The 23,885-nt window shown below is 42.8% G+C and overlaps 1 protein-coding gene across 1 annotated transcript in view; it reads right to left on the bottom strand.

Annotated features, from left to right (window-relative positions):
- Positions 1 to 23,885, bottom strand: part of LOC126470713 (gamma-aminobutyric acid type B receptor subunit 2) — a gene marked incomplete at its 3' end in the record, with an annotated part of 200,555 nt that overhangs the window by 24,246 nt on the left and 152,424 nt on the right. The window contains exons 10-11 of the mRNA XM_050098714.1: positions 19,640 to 19,864; positions 11,024 to 11,206 (exon numbers count right to left, since the gene is read on the bottom strand). Of these exons, the coding sequence (XP_049954671.1) occupies positions 11,024 to 11,206; positions 19,640 to 19,864 (408 nt within the window). The remainder of the gene's footprint in view (positions 1 to 11,023; positions 11,207 to 19,639; positions 19,865 to 23,885) is intronic.

Below are 23,885 nucleotides of genomic sequence, written 5' to 3'. Positions count from 1 at the left end.
TAGATGAAGATGAAATAGGAGATATGGTACTGCGTGTAGAGTTTGACAGAGCACTGAAAGACATATGTTGACACAAGTCCCCGGGAGTAGACAACATTCCATTAGAACTACTGACAACCTTGGGAGAGCCAGGCCTAACAAAACTCTACCATCTAGTGAGCAAGATGTATGAGACAGCCGAAATACCCTCAGACTTCAAGAAGAATGTAATAATTCCAATCCCAAAGAAAGCAGGTGTTGACAGATGTGGAAATTACCGAATTACCAGTTTTATAAGCCACGGCTGCAAAATACTATTACGAATTCTTTACAGACGAATGGAAAAACTAGTAGAGGCCGACCTCGGGGAAGATCAGTTTGGATTCCGTAGAAATGTTGGAACACGTGAGGCAATACTGACCCTACGACTTATCTTAGAAAATAGATTAAGGAACGGCAAACCTACGTTTCTAGCATTTGTAGACTTAGAGAAAGCTTTTGACAATGTTGAGTGGAATACTCTCTTTCAAGTTCTGAAGGTGGCAAGTGTAAAATACAGGGAGCGAAGGGGTATTTACGATTTGTACAGAAACCAGATGGCAGTTCCGAGTCGGAGGGCATGGAAGGGAAGCAGTGGTTGGGAAGGGAGAGAGACAGGGTTGTAACCTATCCTCGATGTTATTCAATCTGTATAGTGAGCAAACAGTAAAGGATACAAAAGAAAAATGTGGAGTAGGTATTAAAATCCATGGAGAAGAAATATAAATTTTGAGGTTCGCCGATGACATTGTCATTCTGTCAGAGACAGCAAAGGACCTGGACGAGCAGCTGAACGGAAAGGCCAGTGTCTTGAAAGGAGGATATAAGATGAACATCAACAAAAGCAAAACGAGGTTAATGGAATGTAGTCGAATTAAATCGGGTGATGCTGCTAGAATTAAATTAGAAAATGAAACGCTTAAAGTAGGAAATGGGTTTTGCTATTTGGGGACCAAAATAACTGATGATGGTCGAAGTATAGAGGATATAAAATGTAGACTGGCAATGGCAAGGAAAGCGTTTCTGAAGAAGAGAAATTTGTTAACTTCGAGTATAGAGTTAAGTCTCAGGAAGTCGTTTTTGAAAGTATTTGTATGGAATGTAGCATTGTATGGAAGTGAAACGTAGTCGATAAATAGTTTAGACAAGAAGATAATAGAAGCTTTTGAAATGTGGTGCTACAGAAGAATGCTGAAGATTAGATGGGTAAATCACATAACTAATGAGGAGATATTAAATAGGATTGGAGAGAAGAGAAATTTGTTGCTCAACTTGACTAGAAGAAGGGATCGATTGGTAGGTCATATTCTGAGGCATCAAGGGATCATCAATTCAGTATTGGAGCGCAGCGTGGAGGGTAAAAATCGTAGAGGGAGACCAAGAGATGAATACACTAAGCAGATTCAGAAGGATGTAGGTTGCAGTAGGTACTGAGAGATGAAGAAGCTTGCACATTATAAAGTAGCATGGAGAGCTGCATCAAACCAGTCTCTTGACTGAAGACCAGAACAACAATAAGTTAGGGGTTCCCGGATGTTCTTACTATCGCTACCTCGTTAGCCCCCCCCCCCCCCCCCCATGTGCCCCAATTCTCCGCGTGTAGAATTATGTGAAAGTGAGCAAAAGTTTTCCATTTATTTGCGAATCGTATAAATGAGGCGTGATTTGGGTACCAGCCCGGTATTCACCTGGTGAATATGGGAAACCGCCTAAAAACCACATATAGCCTGGTGGGCACAATGCCCCTCGTCGTTAATCCGTCGTGCGGATTCGATCCCGAGCCAGCGCACCTCCCTGCCCCCGAAGCGACACTTTAACACGCACAGCTATTCAGGCGGATATCGTAAAAAAAAGCGTCTTACAGAGTCGTCAATACGTTATAAACCGTAACAACAACGGTCACACTGATAATAGTCTGTCTCAAAAGGAAGAGATATTTTCATACTTCATGTATATAAAGAGGAATTGCTTTTATTTTTCTTTTAGAAACAGTCTCAAAGCTTCTGTTACCGAAGGCTGCGTTTTAGGAGACATATAACGAAGTATGGTTACTTTGTGGCACCCAAAAAAAACTTTTTTGACTCTATAAGACTTGGTTCAAAAATGGTTCAAATGGCTCTGAGCACTATGGGACTTAACGTCTGAGGTCATCAGTCCCCTAGAACTTAGAACTACTTAAACCTAACTAACCTAAGGACATCACACACATCCATGCCCGAGGCAGAATTCGAACCTGCGACCGTAGCGGTCGCGCGGTTCCAGACTGTAGCGCCTTTAACCGCACGGCCACTTGGGCCGGCCAGACGAGAAAGCCGAACAAGGCACATCCAAATTCCGGTTGTCATATCAATAAAACTAACAAGGGGACCGTACGAACTTCCTCTCACCGATTCGATTCATATTGACAGGATGTGTAGGGCACGACTACGCATTCAACGAAAGTAAACTCTCAACTGCTTTCGAGAAAATCGAGTTTGAAAATTGTACGCGTATTTATACACACATCAAAAAAATGTTTTGCATCACCTCGGTTTTGAGAGTTCCGGAACCTGTACAGAAAATTGGAATAGAGATCAACTTAAACATCATTTCCGTTCTTTTTACTGCTCATGCAAACCACACATTGCATGTTGTACCACCATACAGCGAGACGTTCAGAGGTGGTGGTCCGGATTGCTGTACACACCGGTACCTCTAATACACAGTAGCACGTCCTCTTGAATTGATGCATCCCTTTATTCGTCGTGACATACTATCCACAAGTTCATCAAGGCACTGTTGGTCCAGATTGTCCCACACCTCAACGGCGATTCGGCTTTAATCCCTCAGAGTGGTTGGTGAGTCACGTCGTCCATAAACAGCCCTTTTCAATCTATCCCTGGCATGTTCGATAGGGTTCATGTCTGGAGAACATGCTGGCCACTCTGTGTAGTTATCCTGAAGGACGTCATTCACAAGATGTGCACGAAGGGGGCGCGAATTGTCGTCCATGAAGACGAATGCCTTGCCAATATGTTGCCGATACTATTGCACTGTCGGTCGGAGGACGGCATTCACGTGTCGTACAGCCGTAACGGCGCCTTCCATGACCACCAGCGGCGTACGTCGGTCCCACATAACGCCACCCAAAAATAGTAGGGAATCTCCACCTTGCTGCACTCTCTAAACAGTGTGTCTAAGGCATTCAGCCTGATCGGGTTACCTCCATACACGTCTCCGACGATTGTCTCGTTGAAGGCATATGCGACAATCATCGGTGAAGAGAACGTAATGCCAATCCTGAGCGGTCCATTCGGCATGTTGTTGGGCCCATCCGTACTGCGCTGCATGGTGTCGTGGTTGTAAAGATGGACCTCGCCAAGGACGTTGGGAGTGAAGTTGCGCATCATGCAGCCTATTGCGCACAGTATGAGCCGCAACACGACGTCTTGTGGCTGCACTAAAAGCATTATTCATACGGTGGCGTAGCTGTCAATGTTCCTCCGAGCCATAATCCGTAGGTAGCGGTCATTCACTGCAGTAGTAGCCCTTGGGCGGCCTGAGCGAGGCATGTCATTGACAGTTCCTGTTTCTCTGTATATCTTCCGTGTTCGAACAACATTGCTTTAGTTCACTCCGAGACGCTTAGACACTTCCCTTGTTGAGATCCCTTCCTGGCACAAAGTAAAAATGCGAACACGATCGAACCGCGGTGTTGACCGTCTAGGCATGGTTGAACTACAGACAACACCAGCCGTGTACCTCCTTCCTGGTGGAATGACTGGAACTCCGTCTAATAGGTGCTGCTCATGCATGGTTGTTTACATCTTTTGGAGGGTTTAGTGACGTCCCTGAACAGTCAAGGGAAATGTGTCTGTGATACAGCATCCACAGTCAACGTCTAGCTTCAGGAGTTCTGGGACTCGAGGTGATGGAAAACTCTTTTTTATGTGTGTATATTCTGTATGATCACTAGTACTCGAGAGGTCCACAACCAAGTGTGTTACGCGGTTAGTTTCAGCAGCGCCAAGCCCATGGATCTAATGTCCCTGCCTGCAATTATCCTTTTTTCTTCCCACGTAATTATTATGACTGTGAAAACTGTCTCTGTTGAATCATTCATTTATTATTTTCATAGCCTTTATCTTCATAAAAGGAGAAAAGGTTTTCACAATGAGGTTGGAAAAAATGGAGACAGAAGAACTTTCAATCAAATTATTACAGTCATTTTACTTATATTATTTTATCTACGTGTGTGGCAAGTATAATGCGTAACCTGTGGAGCATTGTACGAATGAGGATGATACTGATCATATAATCATGGGTAACAATAATTATTGCGACACACAGCACTCGTAACGAACGCCGAAGCTTCGTACAAGTATGGTTTTTCAGTGTGTCTATTGCGAAACAAACTAGGGTTACATACGTAAGCGGTTCTCAGTCATCAGACAATTTCGCGACGTACCACGGATGTCTGTTATTAGAGTTATGTGGAAATGAAATAAGAAAAGAGTACGGGAAGCGAGATTCAATCCACAGACTTATCCTTGGCTATTAGCGACCATTCGAAGTATATAAGCACGGGCAACATGTTCAAACTCGATTTTCTCGAAACGGCTGAGAGTTGAGACTTGCTATTTACGTATGTCGAAGTTCTAGTCGTACCCTACACAGCCTGTCAATATGAATCAAATCGGTGAGGGAAATTTCTTACGGTCCCCTTGAAAGCTACGAAAAGTGTGGCGACGGGGTTCCAGGACTCAAGTTTCCATTATGCTCGTATAGGCGAACAGCGTCTTTCCCCTGTCTGTACTGTCGCTCAGAGGACAATCATATGTAAAACCTAGACATTTCTTTCGGAAACGAATTACAGGTCAAGAGACATGGACTCTCCGCTCATGTGCGTAAGCTAAAGTGTTTTAAAAATGTATTTAAAAAATAGGGCACGGTGATAACATGTGCTATAAGGAGCTCTAGAATCATTGTGATACAGTGATGAACATACATGAAGTCTCATAGACATGTTTGGCTGGTATCTAATTTCCACATACGCTGCCCTTTTCAAGTGACATCAGAACAAAGATACAATAAAAACAATACCGTACGATAGAGTTATTCATATTCATAATGTATATTTGTAAAATGGTGTGGTCACTGGAGGGGAATTCCATTCAGCGAACAATAATACGAATAGTAATTGTTATTACTCTTATATCATCGCAAGCTAAGGATGTCGATAAAATCAATAACGCGAATCCCTCGTCTCGACCAAGGGCGCCGGTAAAGGCTTATCATTACTGCTGGCCGCACCAACTGTCCGCGAAACAAACTACAGAAGGACAATAAAACAGTCTGCAGAGCGGGGCTAAGGCAGTTCACATCGGGAAACATTCCAGTGTGTACCAGCCAGCTGCCTTTGGAGAGTATTCCGCCAGACTTACCACTTTCGCGTCGCATTGTTGCTCCTCCATGGACTTTTATTGCATACACTCGTATAGTTGCCCACCAAAAGGTTAATAATTCAGGAACGTTTGTATATTGTGTGTCTATTGCGTATTAAACTGGGGACCTAGAAACGACGGAGAGGATTCGTCCCGCTGTAGCCCTCAGTGGTTCACAACCCCACAACAGGCCACACCGAAACCAGGGTTATTGTGCGATTCGGCTCCCAGTGGACCCCCCACCTCCCACCCCCCGGGAACGTCGCAGACCACACGAGTGTAACCCAAAATGTTTGCGTGGTAGAGTAATTATGGTGTACGCGTACGTGGAGACAGTGTTTACGCAGCAAACGCCGACATAATGTAACTGAGGCGGAATAAGGGGAACCAGCCCGCATTCGTCGAGGTAGATGGAAAACCACCTTAAAAACCATCCACAGGCTGGCCGGCAAACCTGACCTCGACACTAATCCGCCGGGCGGATTCGACCGAGCGAGGTGGCGCAGTGGTTAGCACACTGGACTCGCATTCGGGAGGACGACGGTTCAATCCCGTCTCCGGCCATCCTGATTTAGGTTTTCCGTGATTTCCCTAAATCGCTTCAGGCAAATGCCGGGATGGTTCCTTTGAAAGGGCACGGCCGACTTCCTTCCCCATCCTTCCCTCACCCGAGCTTGCGCTCCGTCTCTAATGACCTCGTTGTCGACGGGACGTTAAACACTAATCTCCTCCTCCTCCTCCGGGCGGATTCGTGCCGGAGACCGGCACACCTTTCCGCTCGGGAAGCAGCGCGTTAGACCGCGCGGCTAGCCGGGCGGGCCAGGAACTTTTATTGGACAATGTAGCCTTGCTTGATAGACTCTAAATCCTCAGTGATATTGCAGGTGGTGCTGACGACTAGTAACAGTCTTGAGTACGCGCCAGACCACACTTAAGAATATTTCTCGTCCGAAACTATGGTTCTTGAATTATTTTGTAATGTTTTTCTGGCTTGAAGGATCTAATATTTCGGTTTGCGTGGATATTGTGCTCATAATAAACCAACTGTTTCCAGATGGATGATGATTGTTTGCTACTGGACACAGTGATTAGTACCTTTATCACAGTAATGATAAACGATAAGTAAGCAGTGAAAAAGAGAACAACACTGGTGTATTTATACGAATGTAGTGCAATGCAGCAGTAGTTTACAGCATTCAAAGTAACAATCGGAGCGGAGTGTTTGCTAGTTGATTGAAGGAGATTTGTGTCTGCAAATTTTGTAACATAATTTGCTTGACGTGTGGTTTTTGCATTGTGATCATATCAACAAGATCACTGACAGTGAAAGTAAGTATATCTAAAGTTATTGTAACGTAAATCTGAGCTCGTACTACAGTTTTTATGAGTGGTTTTCACAGGAAACCACTGGGGCTGTGTGTACTTTTGTAATTAACTTTGCAACTGACGAAGTTTTTCAGAAGATTGAAATTTAGCGCTATCTTCAATGCGAGTTGCTTTTATTAGTTTCCACAACTAAACCCTGTCTCGAAATCTGGCAGAAAACACAGAGAGACTCTGGTCATATGTGAAGTACACCAGCGGCAAGAAGCAATCAGTATCTTCACTGCGCGATAACAAATGTGATGTCACTGATGACAGTGCCACTAAAGTAGAGTTACTAAACACGGTTTTTCGAAATTCCTTCACCAAAGTGAAGTAAATACTGCACAACTCTACTCTAGGACATCTGCAACATGCTAACTTAGTAGTTGATATCTTCGATATAGTGAAGCAGCTTAAATCCCTTAATAAAGGTAGGATTTCCGGTCCAGATTGTATACCAGTCAGGTTCCTTTCAGAATATGCGGATAAAATACCTCCATACTTAGCGATCATGCAAAACCACTCGTTCTTCGAAATATCTATACCTAAAGACTGGAAAGTTGCTTAAGTCACACCAATACCCGAGAAAGGAAATAGAAGTAATCTGCTAAATTACAGACCCACATCACCAACGTCGATTTTCAGTAGGGCTTTGGAACATATACTGTGTTCGAACGTTATGAATTACCTCGAAGATAACGATTTATAGACAAATAGTCAGCATCAATTCAGAAAATATCCTTCTTGTGGAACACAACTAACTCTTTATCCTCATCAATTACTGAGTGCTATCGATGGGGATGTCAGATTTATTCCATATTATTTAAATTTCCAGAAGGCTTTCCACACCGTTCCTCACAAGCGTCTTCTAATCAAATTGCTTACCTATGGGGTTTCACCTTAGTTGTGTGACTGGATTCGTGATTTCCCCTAAGAAAGGTCACAGCTCTTAGTAACTGACGAAATGAAATGAAATGATCGTATGGCATTGATGGCCGGGAGTCCCCTGCTGGGGAAATTTGACCGCCGTGTTGCAAGTCTTTTCAGGTGACGCCACGTTGGGAGGGCGGAGGACTTGTATTGATGATGATGAAATGATGACGAGGACACCCCTCAAGCGGAGAAAACCTCCGACCCGGCCGGCAGTCGAACCCGGACCCGCTGCGTGGTAGTCAGGCGCGCTGACCACTTAGCTAAGGAGGCGGACAGAAATTGACGGAAAGTCATCGAGTAAAACAGAAGAAATATCTGGCGTTCCTCAAGGAAGTATTGTAGATAGACCGCCTGCTGTACCTGATCTATATAAACGACATAGGAGACAATATGAGCAACCCTGTTAGATTGTTTGCAGATGAGGCAGTCATTTACCTTCTTGTAAAGTCATCTGATGACCAAAACCAATTGAGAAATGAATCAGACAAGATATCTGTACGGTGCGAAAAGTGGCAATTGATTCTAAGTAACGAACAGTGTGAAGTCAGCCACATGAATGTTAAAAGAAATCCGCGAAATTTCGGTTACACGATAAATCACACAAATCTAATGGCTGTAACTTCAACTAAATACTCAGAAATTACACTTACGAATAACTTAAATTGGAACGATCATATAAATAATGTTGTTGGCAAAGTAAACCAAAGACTGCGATTTATTGGCAAAACACTTAGAACGTGCAACAGGTCTACTAAATAGACTGCTTACACAACGCTTGTCTGTACTCTTCTGGAGTATTTCTGTGGGATCTGCATCAAATAGGACTGACAGCGCACATCAAAATAGTCCAAAGAAGGGTAGCTCGTTTTGTGTTATCGTGAAATAGTGGAGAGAGTGCCACGGACACGATACCTGAATTGTGGTGGCAATTGTTAAAACAAAGGCGTTTTTCGTTGCGGCAGGATCTTCTCCTGAAATTTCAATCACTAACTTTCTCACCTGATTGCGAAAATATTCTACTGGAGCCCACCAACATAGGCAGAAATGATCATCATGGTAAAATAAGATAAATCACAGTTCGCCCAGAAAGATTTATGTGCTCGCTTTTCCTCCGGGCAGTTCGAAAGTGGAACGGTGGACAAATAGCTTCTAGGTGGTTCGAGGAACCCTCTGCCAGGCACTTAATTGTGAATTGCAGAGTAATTATGTGGATGTAGATGGACGTACTTTTATTAAATTTTAGGCCGATTTTTTGCTTGTTATTTAGGACAATAGTTTGATTTGGGCATAACGTGTTCATGGAAGAATAGAGACGTCACCCATGATCTAAAATTCCGTCTTTTAGAAGAAGAAATTTCGAGTGCTTTCGATGCAGAGATACCTGAGACAGAAAGTGACCATGAGGGTTCTTCTGTGAATGCTCTGCGTCAGGCAAGTATATCAAGAACTTCAGTTGCTTTGCCGGATCCTGAACTACTCACTGAAAATGCAGTTCATGAAGACGTTGATGATGACAGTGAAGATGAGCCTGCCGTGATAAGCGCACAAATAAGATGGTTTAAATCGTACAAATTAGCAGCGCCGGCCGGAGTGGCCTGCGGTTCTAGGCGCTACAGTATGGAACCGAGCGACCGCTACGGTCGCAGGTTCGAATTCTGCCTCGGGCATGCATGTGTGTGATGTCCTTAGGTTAGTTAGGTTCAATTAGTTCTAAGTTCTCGTCGACTGATGACCTCAGAAGTTAAGTCGCATAGTGCTCAGAGCCAGTTGAACCATTTTTTGAAATTAGCAGCCGTGCATGATTTTTCTGAAGATGACTGACGAAATGTTGGTGTAAGCTGTGGATCTCTCTTGGAAGTGTTTCTGAAATTGTTTCCGCAGAAAATGATACTAGGTTGATAAATGTATGTACCAGTGGTTCCAAAGTGAAACCACTTCCATAAAACAATCGATTGCTTGATTTTTGAAAATATCTTGTTGTTTTCGTTGCTTACGATGACAGTAAAGGCTACTTTTGGGAAAAAATTTAAAATCATATTTTATTCATCTTGCTGGCACTCAGTGTGTTAAAAGAGATTAAGGTCGTAATGTTGCTGACAAATCAGACCCTTAGGGTATAAAAAAGCATGATAACCAAAATTAGAAACTTAAGCAGAGTTAACAGTAATTTTTAATAAGACAGAAGTGAAGCTGTTAGGGCAGGTCGTCAGCCACGCCTTGGTAGCTCAGCTGGTAAGAGCATTACCCACGGAAGCCAAGATTCTGGGTTCGACAGTTTTAATCTGTCAAAACAGTACATACTCTGTCGCAGAGTGAAAGATTCTTATAGCAACACTAGGATTTTGAAATTGGAAAACTTCATTTCATGAATACAGTTTTGGAATAATTGGTTCAAATGGCGCTGAGCACTATGGGACTTAACATCTATGGCCATCAGTCCCCTATAACTTAGAACTACTTAAACCTAACTAACCTAAGGACATCACACAACACCCAGTCATCACGAGGCAGAGAAAACCCCTGACTCCGCCAGGAATCGAACCCTGGAACTCGGGCGTGGGAAGCGAGAACGCTACCGCACGACCGCGAGCTGCGGACTTAGAATAATTCTCGGATCTCTGGACATTATGAATTAAAAAAAAAGATCTAAATCGTTTGTCCTTTGGAAAAAATACCTATAAAAGGTAACGGTTCCCAAGCACTGGCCCCACAAGTGGTACAGGACAAATGGAATCATAGACTCACGACTGAATTTCCTAGACACAAGTTTAGTTCCCGGAGAAGAGTTCTCAGAGTCTGAACCAAATGAATGCGCTCAGATATTTCCTCCAGTAGTGGTGTGCACGACGTACTGTATGTAGGAACGGTGTGAAAGGTCTACGGATTTACTTTACTGGAAAATTTATTCTTAAGTCCAGGGAGTACTAAATATGTCCATTTCTATTCCCGTTAAGCGGGCTTTTCACGAGTGATTTATGTCACAAGAAGCTATTTCCGAGTCTGAAGTAATTTCTTTTTTGAAGATAACGAAATCAAAGTGACAGAAAGTAAAAAAAAAAATACGTCTCATATATCTCAACGGACAGTCTGAGGAAGAAAGAATACAACTCTTTAGTATAAAATGGATCGAATCCCACGGTGAATTAGTACTTAAATACTGTAGATTATTACGTTTAAAAGTTGATGTGTAATTATAGTATGTCAAGCAAAAGTTTGCCGAAGTATTTGTAGAGTCTCATAGTTCAAATGTTAATATTCTTCAAAACAACATGATGTGCACCTACCTGCAGCTCTGATTCTCGTTCGAGAAGTTCCTTCCTGTATTTCTGATTTGTTGCTTTTGCTTCCTTCAGTTTCTCCTCAAGCTCAGAAGCGGCAGAATCCCTCCTGTTCTTTGACATAGGGCGCAGTGTAGCGCGTATGCGTTTGTCAATAGACCCCTGGGGATTCCTTTTCAATTCTATAAGCTGAGACATAAGAAAGCTATTAAAATATTAGTTTTAAAACTAACATGATCATTTCGCTGACAGACGATAATTGATAACAACTTTATCCATTATGTTTGTAATAACCATGATTGTGGTAATGCAGATGAATGTACTTATAAATTCCACCGCAGTGAGAAATATCTACGGTATGATTCAAAATTACGGCAATGACAGACTGCCGTTGGCAACACAAGCATTTGTTATCACTATGGCACGATAAACTGCTCGTCAGAAAAGACAATTCTAGAATTGGTAGAGCATAACATAGTTGTAAGTAGCAGAAAAACAGTGTCTGAAGATGAATCCACAGGATTAGAAATGTCGGCAATAATTTAAAATCTTTTAAATGGTCTGGAAAACGGTTGAGTATTCCGTGGTGGTCTTTTTGTGACAAATTTAGTAATTCAACTACTTCTTAATCATGTGCGACTAATGTTTTCCGTAAAATACTGTCATGATTTATGCTCTTGAAACTTTTGCATTTGCGTTTGTACTTGAGTCTACGTAAGTTATTGAGAATTTTTTTCCTTTTGTTAAGTTGAAAGAGTTGTGCTGAAACTCTTTCATTAAAGCTAAGTGTGACATTCGCCTTAGCAGGATGGCTTTGTGTATATTTGGATTCGGTACTCTGACAGTTTGACACAGAGCCTCTGGAGGTGGAGTGAGCGCCTGTCTCTATTCATTTATTGGTGTTCTGTCCTTGCACAGCCCCACTTCCTTTCATCCATCCAGTATGAATGAGAAAACAAGCACAAAAAAGAGCAGTTCAAAACTCGCTCCAGCACAGTCAGAGTGTTTGGTAGTCTGGTATGGTTCGATGTTGTGTTACCAACTCAGACTTCTGGGTAGGCAATGCAGCGAGCAAAGACGATAACCTGATGGCGTGGTCCAACCACCGTTTTTGAATGCACTGTAGAGGGCAGTTGGTACCTATTCTCCCCACCCAGCGCCTAGTCCAAACATTAGACAGAGGGAGCCGTGTGCGGCATTCGGTTTCTGGCGGCTGGACAAGGTAGGGTGTTGAAATTTCTGATAAGTGCTCTCTTAATTTTTCATACCCGGGTCCGCGGTCGTTATGTAGCATTTTTGTCAGTTTCAAGTTGTAATTGTAGACTTTGATAGGGGTCATGTTAGCTTTTTACGACTGAGTAGGTTGTAACATTTTTCTTGTGGAAAAGCGTGTGAATCTTCGTAATTTTAATTAGTTTCCTCTGTGAATTGCACTTTCCTAGTGTGGCCTTCAGCCAACCAAGTTGTCCCTACTCTGTCTCCTACAACTGTAGAAGGATTATAAAAAGATTACGTGTGTTATAATAAGCACGTTGATGAACAATTTGCGTGTGAAATTTCGTAATTTTAAGAAGTTTTCTTTGTCAATGGTATTTTTGGTATTGTGGCTTTCAGTCCCTTATTATGATAAAATCGCAATAAAATGATGGTCTTTGTTGTAATAAGAACAGTGATATACAACTGGGATGTGAAATGTGAATAGTTTTCTTTGTGAATAGAACTAACTTTGGCCCACGATCCAACCACGTGGTGGTTACTTTATAGTTCGTTGTTTTGAAACCTGAATAAATAACTGCTAGGATTTTATTTCAGTAGTACATGAATGGAAAGTTCATTTTCTTTTAATAACCGCCTTAGGCACATTTTTATGGTCGCTATCGAGATTGGGTTTGCAGATGTAGTATATTTGAGTACAAACCTTCTGAGATCCCGTCATCGGATCCTGTGTCCCAGAATCTGGTACATGCTTAAGTTCAGTAATTTAGTGGGAATCTACCATTGGATGTTGAAGTAAATGAATGTTTAATTTTGGAACCCATGCATAATTATCGCTTCCTCTCACCGACCAGTATTGTGCAAGGTTAAATGAAACAATGGTCTGTTTGTCTGAATTCAGCTTAAGGAATCACTTTCATCATAAATATTTCTTTGTGCACTGAAAATTAATTGAGAGAAAGTAAACTCTTAGCATGTAAAGTTTGGTTTTTCTTTGAAACAATAAAACAGTTCAAATTAAATGAAACCAGTTTCGATACTTATTACCCCGATTCACTTATTTCTCCATTATGTCCTCCCTATATGCAACTTAAAAGCAGTATTTGTTGCGATATGATGTGTAACATAAATCATAGAAGGAGATGATTACATTTATTAACACACTGTCGTCCGCGCGTCTCGTACACATGTATTCGCTTGGCGCCGGATTACTTGGCTTGTACCCGGCCGTTCTTGACATTATCAGGAGATTATAAATTGTTAAGTTTTACTAAACTCATCGTTAGTTCTCGTAAGTTCATAACGCTGTTCCCCATGTTTCATAAAATTTCGAAGATATACATAAGTAAATAAAAACGAAATTTGTTTGTTTCATACTTTTGTTTATTTGCATTGTCTTTGGTACTTCGTATTTCTCTTTCGTATGATATGCAGCAAAACAGTCTCCAAGATGTAACGCAACTCCACAACACTCGCACATTAAGTTTTTTGTTCTCCTTTTTCGTTTTTGGAACATACATGGCAGTTCCTTCGTTTTCGTTTATTCGTTTCGGAAATATGTATTACCTGGTGTTTGTTTTATGTGACCTGAAAGTCTGTCAACCGGATCATGATGAGACGTACGCGATGTAGTGGCAGTCCCTCAAGTTTTGTTCAGAAGCAGGTATATGGTCTTTTATCCACAAATCAGACACTTTCAATAAAAAATCGTGGAATCGGAGACTCTTGTGTTCTGTATTGAAATATTGCTATATACGGAAACCATTAAATAATGCGCAATTAAAGAGGTACATACAAACCTTTTTTGACCATTTTATAGTTTGACTGTATATAGGGTAATAACTTAAATATTGGTCTGCCCGATCCACTCCTTTCATGTATTTGTTGTAGTCTAATACATTTTCAGGTTTCTTATTGTGTCATTGGTTTTTATACATTTTCTTTGAGTGTCAGTCAAAGTGGCATTCATTATGTATTGTAGAGATCATTCGTATCGTTTTAGTTTTCGAAGCTTTCCATATCTATGCGAGTACTTCACCTTTTCGTTGATGACAAGCTTCAAAGACAGTGATTTTTGCGCGCTTTAATTTTTCCGGAAATCCTCTATTTTGCCGTATCGTTCCACAATCTCGAATTTTATTTTCAAATAACTTCTCTGCAACTTCTACACTGTTATAATTATTATCCATGTAGAGGTGATGCCAATTTCCATAAGAAGGCGTCAATAGTTCCATCGCTGTTTTTGCTAAAGGCTGTCCAGCGTCGGAATATATCTTGAATGAGGAAATGTATCCAGTACTCGAGTCACGCAGCATCCGAATGAGTGTACCATATTTCGTAATTTTCGACGGATCGTAAACTTTAAAATTTAACCGTCCACGCCACGGTATCATTCCTTCATCAATTGAGATGTTTTGACTAGGATTAAAGGTTTCTTTAAACTTTTTGGAAAACTTAATCAATTACAAATTGCATTTTGAAAAGCTGGTCGGCATTATTCGGTTTATTGTTGCTGTCGGAAAAATGTAAAAATGATAATATTTGTCTGAATTGGTTGCGGGACATCGTTTTGAGAAATAGCGGTGTGTCTACCAACGGATTCGTTGACCAATAGTCAGTGATCCTTGCTTTTCTTACAATTCCCATAAGGATAGCAAGCCCAAACCATTTTATAAGTTCGGGTCCGGTAACGTCGACAAATTTGGCATTTTTTAAATCCAGTTTCCTACTATTGCAATTTTTACTGTAGTACTTGTTGGTTTCGTTGCTAATATATTCAAATAGATCGTTACCTATATATAATTCTACGATATCCTCGACGCTCTGTGTATCTTTGGGAAATACGTTTGGACCCGGAGATCCTTCAAATTTATTATTGATCCTCGGTAAATCAAAGTCGGACCACTGTGCACTGTCTTCTTATGATTCATCAGAATCAGTTGGCAACCGTAGCGTCCGCTGAATTCTTCTTGGACGTATTTCACTATCTTCCGACGATTCTGCCTCACTTCCATTTTTTTGATATTCAGTGTCTTCTTCCCAATCGTTCAAGTCATCGGAACGTCAGACAAGACGTCCGCGCGTTCATCGTAAATAATCCTATCGTCTCTCTTGTCTGCCATGATGAAAGGGCACACGTGCTTATAAAAGCAAAAAACTTGTTGACATGTGTAACTTATTGTTACCTAAATAAAACACCAACAGAATGGAAAAGATACTTAAGTGCAGTCACCGACCACTGCGCGATACTATGCTCACGACACCGCTGTGTTGTCGCCGGCCACTGAGCGATAGTATGCACACAACACCACTGTGGTGTCGCCGGCCGTTGACGCTATTTCACGCACGACACCACTGTGGTGTCGCCAGACGGCATAGTGTTAACTACGGATGCAAAATGTCCCACGTTTATGACGCCACTTACACAAATCCTTACATGCCCCTATTTATTAGTGCAGACCGACATCTACATTATTCATTGCATAATTAAATAATTTGTTAATACTCATTTCACTTTTTTTCAGGCCAATTCTTTGGTCTCTGGGCTAAAATCTCTGTAGGGTATGTGTAGAAAGTGACGTTGGTATACGAAGATGCAAAGCGAGCAACCTCAGACGGTATTAGGCTACAAATACACTCCTGGAAATGGAAAAAATAACACATTGACACCGGTGTGTCAGACCCACCATACTTGCTCCGGACACTGCGAGAGGGCTGTACAAGCAATGATCACACGCACGGCACAGCGGACACACCAGGAACCGCGGTGTTGGCCGTCGAATGGCGCTAGCTGCGCAGCATTTGTGCACCGCCGCCGTCAGTGTCAGCCAGTTTGCCGCGGCATACAGAGCTCCACCGCAGTCTTTAACACTGGTAGCATGCCGCGACAGCGTGGACGTGAACCGTATGTGCCGCTGACGGACTTTGAGCGAGGGCGTATAGTGGGCATGCGGGAGGCCGGGTGGACGTACCGCCGAATTGCTCAACACGTGGGGCATGAGGTCTTCACAGTACATCGATGTTGTCGCCAGTGGTCGGCGGAAGGTGCACGTGCCCGTCGACCTGGGACCGGACCGCAGCGACGCACGGATGCACGCCAAGACCGTAGGATCCTACGCAGTGCCGTAGGGGACCGCACCGCCACTTCCCAGCAAATTAGGGACACTGTTGCTCCTGGGGTATCGGCGAGAACCATTCGCAACCGTCTCCATGAAGCTGGGCTACGGTCCCGCACACCGTTAGGCCGTCTTCCGCTCACGCCCCAACATCGTGCAGCCCGCCTCCAGTGGTGTCGCGACAGGCGTGAATGGAGGGACGAATGGAGAAGTGTCGTCTTCAGCGATGAGAGTCGCTTCTGCCTTGGTGCCAATGATGGTCGTATGCGTGTTTGGCGCCGTGCAGGTGAGCGCCACAATCAGGACTGCATACGACCGAGGCACACAGGGCCAACACCCGGCATCATGCTGTGGGGAGTGATCTCCTACACTGGCCGTACACCACTGGTGATCGTCGAGAGGACACTGAATAGTGCACGGTACATCCAAACCGTCATCGAACCCATCGTTCTACCATTCCTAGACCGGCAAGGGAACTTGCTGTTCCAACAGGACAATGCACGTCCGCATGTATCCCGTGCCACCCAACGTGCTCTAGAAGGTGTAAGTCAACTACCCTGGCCAGCAAGATCTCCGGATCTGTCCCCCATTGGGCATGTTTGGGACTGAATGAAGCGTCGTCTCACGCGGTCTGCACGTCCAGCACGAACGCTGGTCCAACTGAGGCGCCAGGTGGAAATGGCATGGCAAGCCGTTCCACAGGACTACATCCAGCATCTCTACGATCGTCTCCATGGGAGAATAGCAGTCTGCATTGCTGCGAGAGGTGGATATACACTGTGCTAGTGCCGATATTGTGCATGCTCTGTTGCCTGTGTCTATGTGCCTGTGGTTCTGTCAGTGTGATCGTGTGATGTATCTGACCCCAGGAATGTGTCAATAAAGTTTCCCCTTCCTGGGACAATGAATTCACGGTGTTCTTATTTCAATTTCCAGGAGTGTACATGGTGGTCCATTGATAGTGACCAGGCCAAATATCTCACGAAATAAGCGTCAAGCGAAAAAAGCTACAAGGAACGAAACTCGTCTAGCTTGAAGGGGGAAACCAGATGGCGCAATGGTTGGCCCGCTAGATGGCGCTGCCATAAGTCAAACGGATATCAACTGCGTTTTTCTAAATAGGAACCCCCATATTTTATTACATATTCGTGTAGTACGGAAAGAGATATGAATGTTTTTGTTGGACCACAATAATAGTCACAAAAGTATAAGTACGTGGTATCACGTAACATTCCGCCAGTGCGGACGGTATTTGCTTCGTGATACATTACTCGTGTTAAAACGGACCGTTTACCAATTGCGGAGAAGGTCGATATCGTGTTGATGTATGACTATTGTGATCAAAATACCCAACGGGTGAGTGCTATGTATGTTGCTCGGTATCCTCGACGACATCATCCATGTGTTCGGACCGTTCGCCGGATAGTTACGTTGTTTAAGGAAACAGGAAGTGTTCAGCCACATGTGAATCATCAACCACGACCTTCAACAAATGATGATGCCCAAGTAGGTGTTTTAGCTGCTGTCGCGGCTAATCCGCACATCAGTAACAGACAAATTGCGCGAGAATTGGGAATCTCAAAAACGTCGGTGTTGAGAATTGCACCCGTACCATATTTCTGTGCACCAGGAATTGCATGGCGACAACTTTGAACGTCGTGTACAGCTCTGCCACTGGGCACAAGAGAAATTACGGAACGATAACAGATTTTTTGCACGCGTTCCATTTAGCGACGAAGCGTCATCCACCAACAGCGGTAACGTAAACCGGCATAATATGCACTACTGGGCAACGGAAAACCCACGATGGCTGCGACAAGTGGAACATCAGCGACCTTGGCGGGTTAATGTATGGTGTGGCATTATGGGAGTAAGGATAATTGGCCCCCATTTTATGGATGGCAATCTAAATGGTACAGTGTATGTTGATTTCCTACGTAATGTTCTACCGATGCTGCTACAAGATGTTTCACTGCATGACAGAATGGTGATTTACTTCCAACGTGATGGATGTCTTTCTGTGGGGAAAGTTGAAGGATATTTGCTATCGTGATCCACCGACGACGCCTGACAACATGCGTCAGCGCATTGTCAATGCATGTGCGAACATTACGGAAGGCGAACTACTCGCTGGTGAGAGGAATGTCGTTACACGTATTGCCAAATGCATTGAGGTTGACGGACATCGTTTTGAGCATTTATTGCATTAATGTGGTATTTACAAGTAATCACGCTGTAACAGCATACGTTCTCAGAAATGGTAAGTTCACAAAGGTACATGTATCACATTGGAACAACCGAAATAAAAGGTTCAAACGTACCTACGTTCTGTATTTTAATTTAAAAAACCTACCTGTTACCAACTGTTCGTCTAAAATTGTGAGTTATATGTTTGTGACTATTACAGCGCCATCTATTACAAAGCAAAAAAAGTTGTCCAACTAAAACATTCATATTTCTTTATGTACTACACGAATATGTAATAAAAAATGGGCGTTCCTATTTGAAAAAACGCAGTTGATATCCGTTTGACCTATGGCAGCGCCATCTAGTGGGCCAACCATAGTGCCATCTGGTTTCCCCCTTCAAGCTAGACAAGTTTCGTTCTTTGTCGTTTTTTCGTTTGACGCTCATTTCGTGAGATATTTGGTCCGGTCACGATGAATGGACCATCCTGTATAGTAAATATCACAGATTTAAGCAAGCAGTTAGCAGGTACAGCAACCTTTCATGTGGTGACCCTGCCAGGATAATATTGCAACCCTTAAATTCCATGAACTATTTTAAAGGGAATGTAGGAGATAATTATTGAAACTGCTATAAAGCAAGAATTAGCGAGAAATTTGGCAGTTTAATACCACAGGATATTCAAATCATTAGATGGTACATTCTCTTTTGTACACAGCATGTTAACAAATTTGTGTGTGTTGTGCCATACAAGATTTCTGTGGTACTGAAAAGTGAAGCTACATTGTTCTAAATTAACGAACACCAATCTGAAACTCATGGGTTTGAATTTGTGATAAGTGTCATCCTATTACAGATACTATGCTGTTATTTGTGAACTGACCCACGTCATCAACAGAGGATAAAAAGATTAATATAGTATATTAATGAGGATGACAAATGACATATACTCAGACTACAACTCCTCCTCCCTCGACTTCGTTTCAACTTGGTCGCATACTCATTGAGGTCGTCCATTTACTGAAGACTGGTAATACTTCGTACCTGCTTATACAGTGATATCAAAATGATCTGTTGATATTACATGCATATCTACAGAGCTTACCTTAGGAACAAAAACCAGGCATAAGGTTCCTGTAGTGCAGAAAATAATGAATACTGAAATTATGATGAAAGAAGCATCCTGTTTGTCTGAGAGAACGAAGGAGATTGCAGCTCCCATGATACACATTATGACGACATTGTACACGCTCATCCCAACATACTTCGAATCATTGAGCGCTGGTATGCTGACGTGCCGGGTTTCCCACGCAAGAAATGCTCCAAATATCTGAAAGAAGATGAGAAATTAAAGTAGATTACTGCATGAAGAAGCCACTCATAAAATTAAATGTCTAACTGTTGCCCCATACCACATACGACCAGTCAGTAATTAATGTAATGGACAAGTGGGGTAATGAGAACAGATCTGTCTATTTTTGTGGAAATTTTGACTTCCTTTGAATGAAAACGCCTGGTTATTTCATACAGTGCACGTACTCACAATACAAAATTTCTAGCACATGTAAAACGTTTGGTAGCACTCAACGATACTCAGGAAAGACTTGATCGCAGCTTCTATCTTTATTTTATGTGATTGGGATTGCACCTTGTCTCGAATTATCGTTTTACATCATTAAAAAGTGAGGTGAATGGCAAGAAAATTATAATGGGCGTTAATAGATTAGTGGAATGGAATTCTAAATACAGTAAAAAGAAGAAGTATATACGTTTTCTGAAAAACTGAGAAGTAACTTACGTATTAATTTGAATTATAATATTTTTAGTTTTGTATTTCAGAAGAAAAAATGTTACTGCCTATAAGGAAATTAATGTCTTATAACCTATTTTGGAACATCTCAATAATTTATTTTTTCTGTTATTACAACAGAATTTTCTTGCGTTGTATGACTTCGGAAATAATTTACTAGTTTATACAACTTTTGAGTTTTGATACGATAAAATCGTTACTTGTGCTCTTCACACATAACGGAGATTTTAGTCGTCAGTAATATATTCTCTTTCACTATCTACCACAGTTTGCCAACGCTGACGAAACTTTTCGACTTATCTACTGTACAAACCATGTGGTTTTGAGACGAAGAACTCGTCGAGCCACGTTCGGAGCGCTTTTCTTCTGGCAAGGAAGTTTCTTGAAGGCTGTTCAACAGAGAACGGGAAAGGTGTAAATCTGAGGGCGTAAGATTAGGTGAATAAGGTGTGTGCGGAATGACTTCCCAGTTGAACTCCTGTGTAGAGTTTTTTATCAGTCTAGCAGGATGGGAGCTGGCGTTATCGTGGAGCAGCATAACTTCACTAAGTTTTCCTGGTCGTTGGTCTTGGATTGCGTCTGCAAGAACCCTCCTTTGTTGTCGGTAAACGCGAGAAGTGAAACTCCCTGGCAGATTAAAACTGTGTGCCGGACCGAGACTCGAACACGGGACCTTTGCTTTTCGCTGGTAGCTGCTCTACCAACTGAGCTACCCAAGCACGGCTCACGACCCATCCTCACAGCTTTAATTCTGCCAGTACCTCGTCTCCTACCTTCCAAACTTTACAGAAGCTCTCCTGCGAAGAGCAACTGCCCGCGAAAGGCAAAGGTCCCGAATTCGAGTCTCGGTCCGGCACACAGTTTTAATCTGCCAGGAAGTTTCATATCAGCGCACACTCCGCTGCAGAGTGAAAATCTCATTCTGGAAACATCCCCCAGGCTGTGGCTAAGCCATGTCTCCGCAATATCAGCCGGCCGCGGTGGTCTAGCGGTTCTAGGCGCTCAGTCAGGAACCGCGCGACTGCTACGGTCGCAGGTTCGAATCCTGCCTCGGGCGTGGATGTGTGTGATGTCCTTAGGTTAGTTAGGTTTAAGTAGTTCGAAGTTATAGGGGACTTATGACCACAGCTGTTGAGCCCCATAGTGCTCAGAGCCATTTGAACCATTTTTTTTCTCCGCAATATCCTTTCTTTCAGGAGCGCTAGGTCTGCTAGATTCGCAGGAGAGGTTCTGTAAAGTTTGGAAGGTAGGAGACGAGGTAATGGCGGAATTAAAGCGGTGAGGGCGGGTCATGAGTCGTGCTTGGGTAGCTCAGTTGGTAGAGCAACTGCCCGAGAAAGGCAAACGTCCCGAGTTCGAGTCTCGGTCCGGCACACAGTTTTAATCTGCCAGGAAGTTTCATATCAGCGCACACTCCGGTGCAGAGTGAAAATCTCACTCTGGAAAAGCGAGAAGTGATGATTATACCTCGGGGAAGTAATTCGAGTACACCACACCGTCGATGTTCCACAGGATATTTAACATTACCTTTCGTGGATGCGCGAAGGTCCTTGTACAGGGAGCTTTGTTTGGGCTCAGCCATTCCTTTTTATTGCTTATGTTAGCATTAAGATACTATTCTCATCACCAGTAACGATACAGCATAGGAATGGTTGGTGTTGCTCAGGATCGAATTGTTTACGGGTAAGAGACACACATATGGCCACCCGCTGTTTTTTATGATTTTGGCTTAGAGCATGCGGTAGCCGTACACCCGATTTTTGAACCTTCTCCATTGCATGCAGATGTCGCAAGATGTTGGAATGATCACATTTGCCAGTTCTCGAGTACACTGGTTGGATAATTGTGGATTAATGCATTTAAACGCTCTTCATCAAACCCCGAAGGTCTTCCTGGACATGGAGAATCACCAATATCAAAACAATTCTCCTTAAAAGGGGAAACCATTTTTCTGCCGTGCTCTGTCCAATGACATTACCCCCCCCCCCCATACATGGCGCAAGTGTTTCTGGCTGCCTCCGCTGCTGTCATTCCCGTATTGAACTCAAACAGAAGAATTTTTCGAAAATGTTCCGATTTCTCCGTTTGGCACCCCATTTTCTAACGTCCACAGCGCCACTTGCTAACGCCAAATGACACAATGACAATATCTGAACTCAAATAGCAACAGTGAACTACAAATAAAAATGACAATCAATAAATAGACGTATAGCAACCGGAATACCAGAATGCAAAACAAAAACTCTACGAAGTTCTGCACCAATCTAATATATGGCAACTACACAAACGTTTCTGAAGTTTGAAATATCAAAAGGAGACATGTGACAGGGCTGAACAGTATGTAGCAAATAAAGTGTTTAATAGTACATAACTGACTGGGATTGACGATCTAGATTTGATCGCTCTCCTTTGAAAGTTCAGAATGATGTGAATCCTTCGCGCGCTAAACCAGGAGCGTCTAGCCGCTATGGCACACAATTAAAAAGGGGCTCTGCATGTTCCAGCAGAATCTTCTGCCACCTCCGGTTACAACGAGTCCATACAGTATAAACAGTGTGTTGTGTTGTGGAAAATGTTTTATGCTCACGTATTTTGACGTTTTATACAACGAAAATCTCCTGTATATAAATGAACATAGTTCGGTAAATAGATATTTTCCGAAACGCATCTCGCTCTTTTCGTCCACTACAACGAAGTGACGAACAAGTTGCTACTAGACACATCCCAGACTTGTTCGAAGGGCAACATGTTAGGACAACATACAAGCGAGATGAGCATTAGTACTCACCATTCTTAAAAACATGGCCTGCAAATTAATCATTGCTTGTTGCCGGACATTACCCTGGAGAAATAAGACTTCTGAGGTTACCTGACTAATGGACAGCCTCTCCGAATATTTGTTGATAGAAAAAAGAATTTGTCACCATTTTAGCAGTCGATAGAACAACGAAGGGTATCGTAAGATTGAAAGAAAGAAAAAAAAAAAAAAAGAAAGCGCAGGTCATTCCCGTTTCCAAGAAGGGCCGTCAGAGAGAGGCATATACGAGGGTGAGCTAAAATTAACACCTCCGAATTTTGTACGTGAAAGCTCTTAAAGCTTTTTAAATGAAACAAACGTTATTAATATTCTACATCTTTATTCTTAATGTCTACATATTTATATCCCAACATAGTCATCTGCCAAGTTCTTCCAACGAGGGATCAGTTTGTTGATATCTCACCGCAGAACGTTTTATTTCGTTGACGGAGCTACAACCTTATCTCTGCTTTCACCGCTTCATCACTGTCAATGGGAAGTCCTCGAAGGCGTTCTTTAAGTTTTGGAAACAGATGAAAATCGGATGGGGTCAAGTTGGGAGTGTACGGAGAACGATCGATTACAAAGAACCCAAGGCATCGGATTGCTGCCGATGTTGCAGCACTCGTGTGTGGTCTGGCATTGTTATGGTGAAGGAGCGTGTGCTCCACGTGTGACCGAATTCTTCGAGTTAGAAAATCGACTACAACACCCTCTTTCTCACGCCTGACACAGTTACGATAC

This window comes from Schistocerca serialis, chromosome 3 (assembly GCF_023864345.2).
Source record: "Schistocerca serialis cubense isolate TAMUIC-IGC-003099 chromosome 3, iqSchSeri2.2, whole genome shotgun sequence".
Taxonomy (NCBI): domain Eukaryota; kingdom Metazoa; phylum Arthropoda; class Insecta; order Orthoptera; family Acrididae; genus Schistocerca; species Schistocerca serialis.
Note: the sequence above shows the minus strand (reverse complement) of the source record. Positions and strands in the feature narration are given on the sequence as shown.